Raw genomic sequence first — 12,402 nt, forward strand, 5'->3', positions numbered from 1 at the left:
ACTGGTTCACTCAGCCCCATGTGCACTTACGTTTGTGCCAAGGACAGTGTGAGACACCTGGGTGTTTCTGAAAGGCAGGAGAGAAGCAGGTTACCAGTGGAGCTGTGTCCCTGCAGCACCCACTGAGGGCTTTGCCCACCTGACAGGGACGGCTCACGCTGCCAGGGCTGAGCCATTCCTGCTCTTGCACTTTGCTGGGGTTTTGGGGCACCACTAAAGTTGAACCCCAGAGCCCAGACCCAGGGAAAACCCGCGGGGAAGAACCTGGAGGGATGGGGCAACCTGGTCCCTGCTGGGTTATGGCCACGCCAACTCCCACACCTCATTAAAGATGGGGAAACTGAGGCAGAAGATGCCCACGGATTGAAAAAGCACCCCAAAAGACAACAGAGCCCCACAGCCTGGCAGCACAGGGGGCTGTTCACAGCCCTCCTGCCAGCTGAGCACCCGGCCAGCATCACTTGCCCGTGGCCGGGATGGCACGGGCAGCACGGGCACGCTGGGGAGGGCGAGCAGAGACAGTCACAGCCCTCACCTGTTTGCTCCAGGAGGGCACAGCGCCGGCTCTCAGTGCCCACCTCGCCATCCCCCAGCGAGCCCAGGCAGAGGGGCTGCGGCTCCACCGATGGGGCTGTGCCCCCCACCTCCACTTCGGCCGCCGGCTCTTCGGCAGAGAAGCCCTCCAGCAGCGGAGGAGCGGCCTCGCTGCAGCCCAGGGCCACGGAGGACTCGGGGTGCGGCTCGTCAAGGAAGGAGAGCCAGTGCCCGAGCTCGGGGTTGAGTCTCTTGGAGCGGCGCACGGCGTAAACAGCGCTGTCCTGCCTGCGGGCCGCCTTCCCTGCTCCGGGGCCGCCCTCCTGCTTCCCAGCATCGTCCTCAAAGCCGCCCAGCTCCCGCGGTGCCTCCGCCTCGGGGCTGTGCCGGGGCTCGCCCCTCTCTGCCGCTGCTTTCCCTCTGGCCGTGCAAGTCCCACCGGCATCCTCGGCATCGGGCGGCGCGGGGGAGCAGGAGCCGGGCGGCCGAGCCAGGGCAGCGTACACGGGCTTGCCCAGGCGGTATGGCTTGCTCACATCGCACAGCAGGTCCCTCGCCAGCAGCTCCTTCAGGATGGAGAAGGATGCTCCGGGCTTCTTGCAGCCGCCGGCTGCCTGCCAGGCGCAGCCCGGCCGGCTCTGGGCGCTGCCCGGAGCGGGGGCACAGTCCGCTCTGGCTCTCTTGAAGGGGCTGCTGCAGGGCTGGGGATTGCTGTCGGGGGGCAGCTTGCGAGGGGGCAGGCAGTAGGTGTGCATGTAGCGGATCAGCTCCACCACCGAGTGCAGCTCCCCCTCGCAGGAGAACTGGCTGCCCGTGCCGTCCTCCGCCGAGGACAGGGCGGCCACCGAGTCGCCGGAGCTCAGCGAGTCCTCGCTGGAGTCACTGTCGTCCTCGTGATGGGCGCAGCCGCCCGGGGACGGGTGGTGGCCGCTGCCGGGGCACTCCTCGGGCGCCTGGGGGGCTTTGGTCTGGGAGCAGGAGGTGCTGGAGGTGAGGTGCCGGTGCAGCTCCGTGCAGCTGCGGCTCTGTGCCTGCGGGACGCTCGCCCTCCTGTCCCGGGGACCCTCCACCTTCCCAGAGGAGAGAGGAGAAAGTCAGCCACGACCCTGGGGGGAGGCTGAGAGAGCCACCCCACACCCTGAAACCCCCCGACCTCCCTGGGAGAGCCACCCCACACCCTGAAACCCCCCGACCTCCCTGGGCTGAGCCCCTCCTGCACACAGCGATGCTCCATCTCCCCGGGAGGGACCTGCTGCTCTGCCCAGCCAATCTCATTTGCCAGGCCTAATGCACGGCACAACCACAATTAGCAAAGCAGGAAAATCTCTGATGGCACCTTCTGCCGGGTTCAGATCAGCTCAAGTGTTGGGCTGGGCTCTGCAGGCAGTGATTCCCGGCTTGGGCTGAGAGTCAGCAGCGAGGGGGACAAGGGGGTGACCAGGGAGCACACGGGGCTTTCACAAATGGGTGCTCAGGGAAGCTGGGAGAGGCCAAACCCCGCTGGGTTCAAGCGAGATCAAGGTGCTTCTTAGCACAGCACAAAGTCTAAAGCTCTGCAGAGCTCACACTGCAACAGCCAGGGATGGGAGCACTGCGGGTGACAGTCCCTGCCTGTTCCCAGCTCCTGCCCAGCCCAGAGGCTTCTCACACTCCCCAGCACCATCCCTCGGGCCCCAGGAGGTGGGTGCTGCAGGGTTTGGGGGGTACCTTTGTGCAGGGCCGTGCGGGCCGTGACTTTGGGGTCCCCGGGCGCCGGGCGCTCCCGTCCCGCTGGGCCTCGCAGCTCGGAGGCGACGGAGAGAGGAGCAGCTTCTTCAGCTGCAAAGAGAAGGGGCAAGAAAAGGAGTCGGCATCGCAGCGAGGGCTCACGGGGAGAGCACATCCATCCAAAAATGGGGACAAAAAATAGCGGGCAGGGAGGGTTAGGGTTAGTGTTTCCCACCTCCTCGTGGCTGTGGGGCAGGTGCCTGGCTGTGCACAGCCCTGTGGGGCCGGGGCTGTCCCCACAGCGTTCAGCCCAGGGACCCCCAGGCGGGCTGGGGCAGTGGGGACAGGAGGGAATTGACTTCCCAGGGCCAGCCCCACTGGTGTCAGACACACAGGAGCTGCCGTGGCATCCCAGCTTCTCACTCCATCAGTTGTGCCCTGAGGTGACAGAGGCTTTACACTGGTGTGAGTGATGGGTTTGGACAGCTCGCTCGAGTCCCCGTGCGAGGCTCATTTAGCCAAAACATCCTCGACTCATTAACGAGCTCTCAAGGCGTTTTGCAGATGCAAATCCCGGTGGGACCTGCCGAGGATGTCCCCCATCACCGTGTCCATGGGCACTGCGGGGTTTTCCCCCCGGTCACCCTCTGACGGCAGGGTCAGCACAACATTTCCCTTCTACTCAACCCCAATTTTGATCGGGGGGGAGTGGAAAAAAAACAAAAAAACCCAGACCCCACACCCAGCAACATTTGTGATCGTGCCCATGCGGCGCTAACAACCGGAGGTGACAACAGCTCAACAGCAAGACGACTGCGTAGGCACCGGGGACTGCAGGAGAGACAGATCTGGGGCTCTCGGGGGGCACAGAGCCCTTGGGGGGTTAGGGACTGATAGAAAAGGGGTGCCCGGGTCAGGGTCTGCCAGGAAATGCCAGCCGCAGCTTTAGGAGCGAGGCTCCTGTTGGTGGAAGCGCCCAGCACCCTTTCCCCCCCTCCCCTGCAACGTATACATCCTATATATACACATACAGGTCATGTGTGATATATACCCCTGCGCGGGGCGTGGGCGGTGGAAATGCACGCTGTCACCACTGGATGTCACTCCTCCCCTTGGCTGGGTTTTTGGGGACACCCCGGGAGCGGGCTGGGGGCTCTGGGCAGGACTGCGAGCCGCAGGAGGGAGCGGGCTGGGGGTCCTGGCCCAGGGAACCCCCCGGGGGGGGCAGGAAACGCTCCCACTCCATCCTGGCCAGGAAGGGGAGTGGGGCCGGAGCCCCAGTGTTGCAGGGAACCGAGAGGGATGCTCCTCCAGCCACCAAATCTGGAGGGGCTGGAGACCACGCAGCCCCCGAGGGGCTTTGGTGGGTCAAAGGCTCCCCCTGAAAGGCGAGGGAGGGCAGGGGCTGACACTCTGTGACAGCGGGGAGCTCGGCCCGGGGCAGAGCCAGGGGGAACAGCCAGCACTGGCCATGGCCACGGGGCTGGGATGAGCCAGGGAGAAGCCCGAGCAGCCCCACACCTGCAGGTGGGATTAAAAGCAGGTGTGGGTGTCCCAAAGCAGCCCCCCAGCCCTCTGCCACCCGCCCCCCACCCCGTCCAGAGATAGATTTGTATACACACAGCTCGTTCCCGTGAGGATGGTGATGGAGGTGACAGCAATGATGCAGAACATGTATACGTATACAATACAAGTATATGCTTTGGTATTGACGGTTAAAGAGAGTTTTAAGCCTAGAATGAAAAAATTCAGACCTTGGCTTCCTATCATACCCATGCAGCCGGCTTATCTGGGGCTCATCCAAATCCACCTTAAACAGTAGGAAGTGGGTTCTTACTAGAGACAGCTCATCACACTCGGGGGCCGGGGGCGGCCCCCCCGTGACCGGGGCGGTGGGTTTGGGGGAAGGGGCAGGTGAGGTGGTGGCAGAGTTGAGCGTGTCCCCCTCTTCCATAGTTCGGAAGGCAGCCAGGCCCATGTCATCTCCCTGTATATCATCCAAAGTCTCGGTGAGGGCTGCCAGCAGCGCTTCGTTCTCGCTGTCTATTATCTGAAAGGAGCAGGCAGAGAAGAAAGGGGGTGTTAGGATGGGCAGAGGGTCCTCGTGATGCTGGAGAGGGGACAGGGACCAGCAGAGCCACAGCAGCTCCCACACTCCCCAGTGACCCCACTGGGAGAGCTTTTCCCCAGCACAGCACTAGGATGGGATGAGGAGAGACCCCAAAAAGGAGCATCAGTCTGAACAACTGCGCCCCAGCAGGGAAAGGGTGAATCAGAGCATCTCTCCCAACAGCCCCTCCACCCCACCATGAGGCAAACAGCAGCAGATAAAGGATCTGTAAGGAAGAATGGCCCAAATCCTCCTGACTCTGCAAGTGCAGAGCTGTGAGCTCAGCCAGCGCTGCCCAGTGGACAAGAGGGCACAGCCTCCCAGGAGGGCACGGGGGAAGCTCTGCCCACTGGCCAGATGCCACAGCTTGTGTGTGTGGCAACAAACAAACAACTACTCTGAGTTTTGTGTTCACTAAAAGCCCCCAAACACAGGTACCTCCAGCTCTTCAGGGGCTCCCACACTTAAAGCTGCTGCACCCAGTGCTGTGTGAGAGACCCTGTCCAGAGCACAGCCCCAGCCACTCCCAAATCTGCCATCAGCATCCCCAGGTCACACTGTTCACCCAAAAACCCGCTCAGGGGAGCGGTAGTGCGAGGCCCATCTCTCTCTGGGCCAGGCAGGGCCAGGGGCTGCTCCTGCCTCCTCCCTGCCCACTGCTCCAGCTTGACTTGGGTCCCTCTTTCCATCTGGGCTTTGGCTTTGTGATGCACCTCCAGCCTTCCCAGTGCCCTCCCGGTCCCATCCGGCCCCACGAGCTCCCTTCCAGTCTGGCAATACAGTGCTGAAGCCCAGAAGAGGATGCAGAAGCTGAGGAATGGCTGGAGTGAGCCAGAAGTTCCTTCTTTTTGGTCCTCCTCCATCATAATCTGAATGTAAACCGTGTCCAACGGGAAGCAGGCTACCATCAGCAGTAAAATTAGCACGGGGGTAAAGTCAGGCTCACAGGCAGGACTGCACACAGCCTCCTGTGTTTCTCTCCTCTTGTTTGAAAATTAAACATCTTTTGTTCCATGCCCTAACCTTGCTCGCAGTTACTGGAGCAGGCTCCAGGGAAAGGCAGCAGGATGCTCCATTTTTGGCTCCGTTTCTTTTCCTCCTGTTATTGGCACGAGATTGCTGTGCATACAAGTTCAGTGGGATACATTTCATCATACTCCACTGCTCCTCATCGGCCTGGCTTTTGCATTTCTTTTCTGTTTATCTTTTCCCCAGGAAGTTCATGGAAAATATGCATCTCGTGATGAAGGTCCCTCAGCTGGACTGGACCATTTTCAAGCACAGCATCAGCCCAGCACAAGAGCCAGAGGGTTGTTATTATGGGCAGGTTAGAAAATATTGAGGCTTTTTTTTTTTTTTTATATATCTCCTTGTTTAAATATAAATCATCCTCCTCCCAAAATGTAACCCAGGGTTGGTGATTAGCTGGTACCTGTGGCTCACAACCTCCTTGTGCAAGGGGGTGAAGGCCTGGGCGCTGCTCAGGAGGGCACAGAGCCGCCAGCCCCAAGGACAGGCACATCCAGGGCATGGCACGAGCTTTGGGCAGGGCGAGGGGGCTGCCCAACCTGCTCTGTGCCCGGTGCCCTCTGACCTCCCTGCTCCAGCCTGTGTGTGCTGTGCCCTGCCCTGCCCTCACAGCTCCAGGGATGATCAGAGACAGGAGCAGAGGGACATGGAGCCCTGGGCCAGCACCGCCACGGATCTGAGCAGAGGAAGCAGCCCCTGTGCCAAAGGGACCCCAGTCCCACGCAGAGGGGGCTGCCAGAGCTGGGAAAACAGAGGAAGGGGCTGCTTTGTGCTCCTGGAAAGGGAATTTTTCCAGTGCTGAGACCCCCGCACTGCCGCCCTGGCATTCCGGGAATGGAACAGGACACGCTGCACCCCGGCTGCAATTCCCTGTGAATAATCCAGCACAGGAGGGCTGGCTCAGCATCCTCCTCCTCCTCCTCCTCCTCCTCCTCCTCCTCCTCCTCCTCATTAGCCTTACTCCACTTGCCCCATTTAGAGCCGGTGCACAAATTAATGGAGCACTAATCAGCTGGGGAGGAGATATTAATAGTTATGTGTGTTCCCTCCTCCCACCCTCCTTCTCCCCCTGCCTGCACCCTCGGGGGGTTGGGGGTACCTGGAAGAGCTCGGAGTCGTCGGTGCTGTACTGGCTGGAGTCGGTCTCCGAGTGCTCCCCGCCCCACTGCAGCTCGCTGAAGCAGCCGGCAGAGTCCAGGTCTCCGGCGTCCAGCTGGGACAGATCGATCTCGGGGAAGTCAGAGTAGAGATGCTCCTCGCCAGACACCTCATACTGCACACAGGGAAGCACAGAAAGGACTGAGCCCAGCGGTAAAGGCAGCAGCATCGCCCCACGTGCGCCCAGTGATGCCAGCCCTGCTCCAAGGCCCCTTCCTGGCTCCAGGAGCGGTGCCACGGCGCTGGCAGGGTGTGCTGGGCACCTCTTCACCCACTGGTTCTGCCACTGGTCACTGTGAGCAGCCCCACAGCTGCCACCAAACCCCCCCCGGAACAGCAGGACCTGCATGGGAAGAGCCTCGTCTCTCCCAGCGAGGGCTCGGCACAGCACAGCCACCCGCGGCTCCCAGGGCAACTCCTGCCCCTGCTGCCCTAAAAGTGACATCCAGGTGGCCTGAGGATCAGCACAGGAGGCCTGGGACAGCAGCACACAGGGCCAGCCTCACACCTGTCCCCACCACACAGCCCTGAACCACCCAGGACATCCCTCTGGGGAAGCTGCACATCCCAAAGCGCCGCCAAGGCAACCCAGACCCTGCTCCCTGCCCCGTGCGTGGAAATGAGAGGATGCCTGAGAGCACATGGGGGATGTGAGCTGCAGGAGCTGAGCTAAAAATCTCCATTTAACCACAGAAAGGAGCTGGCACCTGCCCCACTTGGGCCTGGCTTCCAGCCACGGAACCCCACGGCAGCACCCAGCACCCGCTGCCTGCCCTGGCATTTGCACCGTGCCTGGTTTTGCCTCGGTGTCCAGGCTAAAACACGGAGGGGAAAGGTCTGCTGCGACTCCTCCCAGCACTGGCTGCCCAAGGGGAGTTTTCTGGCAGTGAGGGAAGCAAGTTTATTTACAGAGCAAATGGATTTTGGAGCAGGCAAACATCTGAGCATGTGAGAGAGGCTGCAGGGGAGCGTGGGGGCCCCTCCTCCTGAAGCACCCTGGAAGGGTCTCCTCCGTCACTCAGTGGGAAGGAAAAGGGATTTCAAACCCAGCTGCAGGGATGGAAAAGACAGCTTTTCTCTCTTTCTCATTTTTTGTTTTTCAAATTGGGATAATCTGGGATTACTGACAGTGTTCCCCCAGGCTGAGGAGCTGGTCTGCCACCACATCCAGGACACTCCAAAGGACACTCCCGTGCACACACTCACTCCCACTTTGCATTTCTCACCTGCTTCCCACCCTGACCAATCCCAGGGGAGGTGGAAACAGGGAGAGCACCTTGGAGGGCACAGCAAGGGCAGGGGAGAGTGGTTTTATGGCCTGAGGGTGCCATGCCCAGGGCCTGCAGTGGGGCTGGGGGACACAGGGAGCTGCTGCTGCTGCCCCAAAGCCCTGGGAGCTCTCCCAGGACCCTTCACCTTTTTGCTGGAAGGATGTTTATCAGGTAGATACCACAAGTGTGGTGCCACAAAGTGTATCAAGCATCCCTGAGTGGCTCTGGAAGCAGATACTCCTCACTGGGCCCCCAGGATGGGATTTTCTAACCTGCCCTGCAAAAACCTTTGTTCCCAGGTGTCAGAGCGCATGCAGCAGGTCAGGAGTGTCCCCACTGCCAGCTCTGAGGGACACAGATGCTGCCCTTCCCCTTCTTCTGTCCCCTCTGCTCTGGGATCAGATGTGCTTCGGCCTTTCAGATGTGTCCCTTACCTGCTGTGGCTTGTCCCTGCCTTCCTGTCCCTGCTCTAGCACCTGCTCCAGAAAAAAGTCTTGTGACAACTTTGTCTCCCCCTTCTCCCCCAAATCTTCCCATGGGAACACAGGCAAAGGCTTTTATTTTTAGCCAAGCCATACATACATAGATATACGTGTGTCTGTGTGTGCGTGTGTGCGTGCAATTAAAAATAGCAGAGCAGCCAAATTCTCCTGCTCCTTTTGATATGCCACAAGGGAAAAGATCCTGGTGCTGAGATCACAAGGAGCAGCTGACACCAGTGCTCGGGATGTCTTTTGATCAACTCCACAGATGTGACATGTCCCCATTGGCAACAGGGCTGGGTAAAAATAAACTCCTGCAATCTAAAGCTGCTGAGCTGCCCTCCCTGGGCACTCCAGGGCAGCACTGCCTCGCCACTGCCACGCCGGGGATGCTCCCAGCTTCCTGCTACAGCTCAGGAATGCCCAAAACTCAGCTCTGAATTGAGCCTCCTCCTCCTGGAAAACCACGGGGACAGCCTTTGCTGAGTGGGGTCACCCATTCTGGCACCTGGATGGGCACCCAGCACTCCAAGCAGTGCTGGCAGTGTCATGTACCCAGCCCAGGCACCCAGGACCTGGGGCTCCAGAGGGAGCCCATCACTCCCAGCTCAGAACCCTGAGCAGCACTGAACCCCTCTGGGCTGCCCACAGAGGTGGGGAAGGGTCCAGGCCCCTGCCCGTGGCAGCAGCCGTGGGGAGGCTGCCTGTGGGCACGGGACCTCATCTGCTCCCACTCTCCCTTTTCCCACCCTTTTGCACTTCCTGCTGCCTTGGGAGAGGAGTGAACTTTTGTTCTAATTTTACTCGGGACTTTGTAGGAAGATCAGCCATGGGTTCTTGGTGTGCAGCCAGCAAACACCCATGGAGACATGCTCAGAAATTTGGAGGCATCCTCCAGCCCAGACACCTGGCCCGGGTGTGCTGCAGCAAGGCTGCGACCAGAGAGCTGCAGGCGGCGTCTGACGGATCCCTGCTCCAGGAGGAGAGCTCCTGCTGGCTCCTTGGTCAGCATCCCTTGGTCTCCTGGCAATGGAAGAGCTCCTGGGTGCTCTGGGGCTGCCACCACTGCTCCCACTCCCTGTCCCTTTGCAATGTCCCCAGCCTGTCCTTCCCAGGGCAGCGGTGGCACGAGGAGCTGGCACAGGGCTTAGATCCATCTCCCTGCCCACCTGTGAGGGTATTCAGTGCAGGACACTGTCTCTGGTGTCCCCAGAGGCTCTGGGGACACGTCCTGGGCTGGAGCCACATCCAAGGATGACATCCTGGGGACAGCAGGTGGGACACGTTCCTTTCAGTCCTTCTGGTTTGGAGCAGTGTGAACTCTGGCACGTGAGCTCTTTATCTCTGAGGAGACACGAGCCTCCTCCCCAGGCCCAACTCAAATTCAAACACTGGATTAACGAGACAGGAAATGTTTTCCTCTTTTTCAGCGTCAACTTGTGCTCCCCAAACTAAACCCCGCAGTCAGCAGGACTGGAGAGGCTGGCTGGGGTCAGGCTGCTGGCTCCTGGGGACAGCTGTGGCCACGAGCCCAGGGAGAGCAGGAACAGCCCTGCTGCCAGGAAAGAGCAACCTGAGCCAGGGCAAGCAAGGGCTCAGCTCATTGTCTGCCTCAGGGAGCCGGGGACAGCGCAGTGACCGTGACAGGGAGACCTGCAGGTGCTCTCCTCTGTCTCACTCCAACAACAGCACCGGTAGAAATTGCCCTTATCTGCAGAACCCCCGGGTCCAGCCCCTTGAAGTCACGGCCAAGTGTTTTGGGCTGCGGGCACACGGGGTGATGGCACACCAGGGCTTGTGCTTGCTCAGCCTGCACTGGGGCAGCCTCTGAAGAGCTGCCAGCAGCACCTTCCAGGAGCCTCATCCTGCACTGCCTGCACGGGGTGCTCTGCATGGCCCTGCCGCTCTTGGAACAAAGGGGAGAGGCAGCACCTCGAGGGGCCACAGGCAGCCCACTCCTCACCAGGGAGCAAATGGTGACTCAGCTCCTCCCTGCACAGCCCAGAGCCTACCCAAAGCATTAAGGGATAAATATACATCCACACGTGCTGCAGACACAGCCCCAAATGAGCCAGGGCGTTCAGGCTGGGACCCAAAGCAGCAGAAGGTGAGAAATGCCAAGAACACCAAGTGCTGCTCCCACCAGCCCTCCCTCGGCCCCACGGGGAGCTTCTCCCTCCTCGCCCTCACCCGGGCCTGACTCGAAAAAGGAAAGAAAATCCTTGGGCAGGGGTTTTGCAGAGAGTCGTCTGGGCTTATCAGGGAAATCCATAATCACAGACTGCTTCAAACGGGGATTACAGCCCTGCAGGGAAACTGCGGGCTGCTCCGCACGACGGGCTGGCACTGGGCAGGTGGCACTGGGGTGGAACTGGTGTGATACTGGTGTGACAGTGGTGTGGTACTGATGTGACACTGGTTGGTGTGACACTCTGGTTGATGTGGCACTGGTTGATGTGACACTGGTTGATGTGACACTCTGGTTGGTGTGGCACTGGCTGGTGTGACACTCTGGTTGATGTGGCACTGGTTGGTGTGACACTCTGGTTGATGTGGCACTGGTTGGTGTGACACTCTGGTTGATGTGGCACTGGTTGATGTGACACTGGCTGGTGTGGCACTGGTTGATGTGACACTCTGGTTGGTGTGGCACTGGTTGATATGACACTCTGGTTGATGTGACACTCTGGTTGATGTGGCACTGGCTGGTGTGACACTGGTTGATGTGACACTGGTTGATGTGGCACTGGTTGATGTGACACTCTGGTTGGTGTGGCACTGGTTGATGTGACACTGGTTGATGTGGCACTGGCTGGTGTGACACTCTGGTTGATGTGGCACTGGTTGGTGTGACACTCTGGTTGATGTGGCACTGGTTGGTGTGACACTCTGGTTGATGTGACACTGGGCACAGCCACTCACCCCTTTCAGACAGGGGTGCCTGCAGACCCCCAGCACCCTCCTGGGCAGCCCCAGAACCCGAGTGAGGAGCCTTTGGGGGCATCACCCACAGCAGGACCCTGCTGTCCCCACGGCTCCCAGCCAGGGGACACTGTCCCCATGGGGCTGGACCATCAGCACCAGGCCAGGGGCTGCCAGCCAGGATGTGCCAGCTCCAGCCCAGAGGGATGCGGGGTTTGTGGGGTGGGCAGCCCAGCTCCAGCACCAAGGAGGAGGGCAGAGGTGGGAATGGAGGAGAGAGCTATAAATAAGTGTAAATACAGCAAGGAGGCACCTGGCCAGAGCTGTGAAGGTCACCAGAGTGTGTGCCAGCAGATAAGCAACGCCCCTCCTCAGTGGCATTTGACAAAATGTCACTGTGAATGAGGGAGAGGTGGTGTCGAGTTGTGCCTCGGCCCTGTCACCCCTTGACACCCCCGATATTTATAGCCTGAGAGCCCCACAGCCAAGGGCCAGGGGTCCCTGGAGGTGAGGGGACCCTGGCTGCACACACAGGGAGTGCAGGGATGGGCAGGCCCCTCATCCCCTCCCCAGCTTTGGGGGAAAGGCACCCAGGAACCTCCCAGGCTGCATGGAGCACGAGCCACCTCACTGTCCTGCCAGGCATTTTGCCCTCTGCCCCCTGTTAATTTTTAATTACCTTTTTTTTTTTAAACTTTCTACTAATCCGTTTTAACGATTCAGCCCAGCCAGCAAGAGGGGCAAAACCTCATTTAAAGCCAGGACTAAGCAAACAGCAGCTCTTTCTTCCTCCTGAGCTACTCCAAAGCAACTTCTGCTGGTCCCTGTGTGTGCAGCACGTGGGAGCTGCCGGGCCCCACGCCGGGCACGCTGTGCCAGCACAGCCTGGACTCAGGGGCTGGACTCAAAGGTTACCCCTGATGACCTTAGAAGCCTTTTCCAACCTAAATGATTCTGTGATTCTGTGGCACACGTGGAGCAGCCGCCCTCCCAACACAGCCTGAGATGCGCTGAGTGGGAAAAGGGGAGTGCTGAGTGGGAGAAGGGGTGCTGAGTGGGAAAGGGGTGCTGGGTGGGTAAAGGGGTGCCCAGTGCCAGGCTCTGAGCCCCAGCTCGAGCTCTGAGTCTCACTTGCTGACTTTTGTCTTACATTAGCAGGGTGTAATTAAGATCAACCATGAGATGCCAG

At 59.9% G+C, this 12,402-nt stretch overlaps 1 protein-coding gene across 1 annotated transcript in view; it reads right to left on the bottom strand.

Annotated features, from left to right (window-relative positions):
* PPARGC1B (PPARG coactivator 1 beta) overlaps positions 1–12,402 on the bottom strand; it is a 42,958-nt gene that overhangs the window by 7,343 nt on the left and 23,213 nt on the right. Inside the window, exons 2-6 of the mRNA XM_014253274.2 lie at positions 6,480–6,653; positions 4,079–4,291; positions 2,242–2,352; positions 536–1,604; positions 31–67 (exon numbers count right to left, since the gene is read on the bottom strand). Of these exons, the coding sequence (XP_014108749.2) occupies positions 31–67; positions 536–1,604; positions 2,242–2,352; positions 4,079–4,291; positions 6,480–6,653 (1,604 nt within the window). The remainder of the gene's footprint in view (positions 1–30; positions 68–535; positions 1,605–2,241; positions 2,353–4,078; positions 4,292–6,479; positions 6,654–12,402) is intronic.

This window comes from Pseudopodoces humilis, chromosome 17, assembly GCF_049639895.1.
Source record: "Pseudopodoces humilis isolate 2021_Gansu_Grassland_sample_001 chromosome 17, ASM4963989v1, whole genome shotgun sequence".
In the NCBI taxonomy this organism is placed as follows: domain Eukaryota; kingdom Metazoa; phylum Chordata; class Aves; order Passeriformes; family Paridae; genus Pseudopodoces; species Pseudopodoces humilis.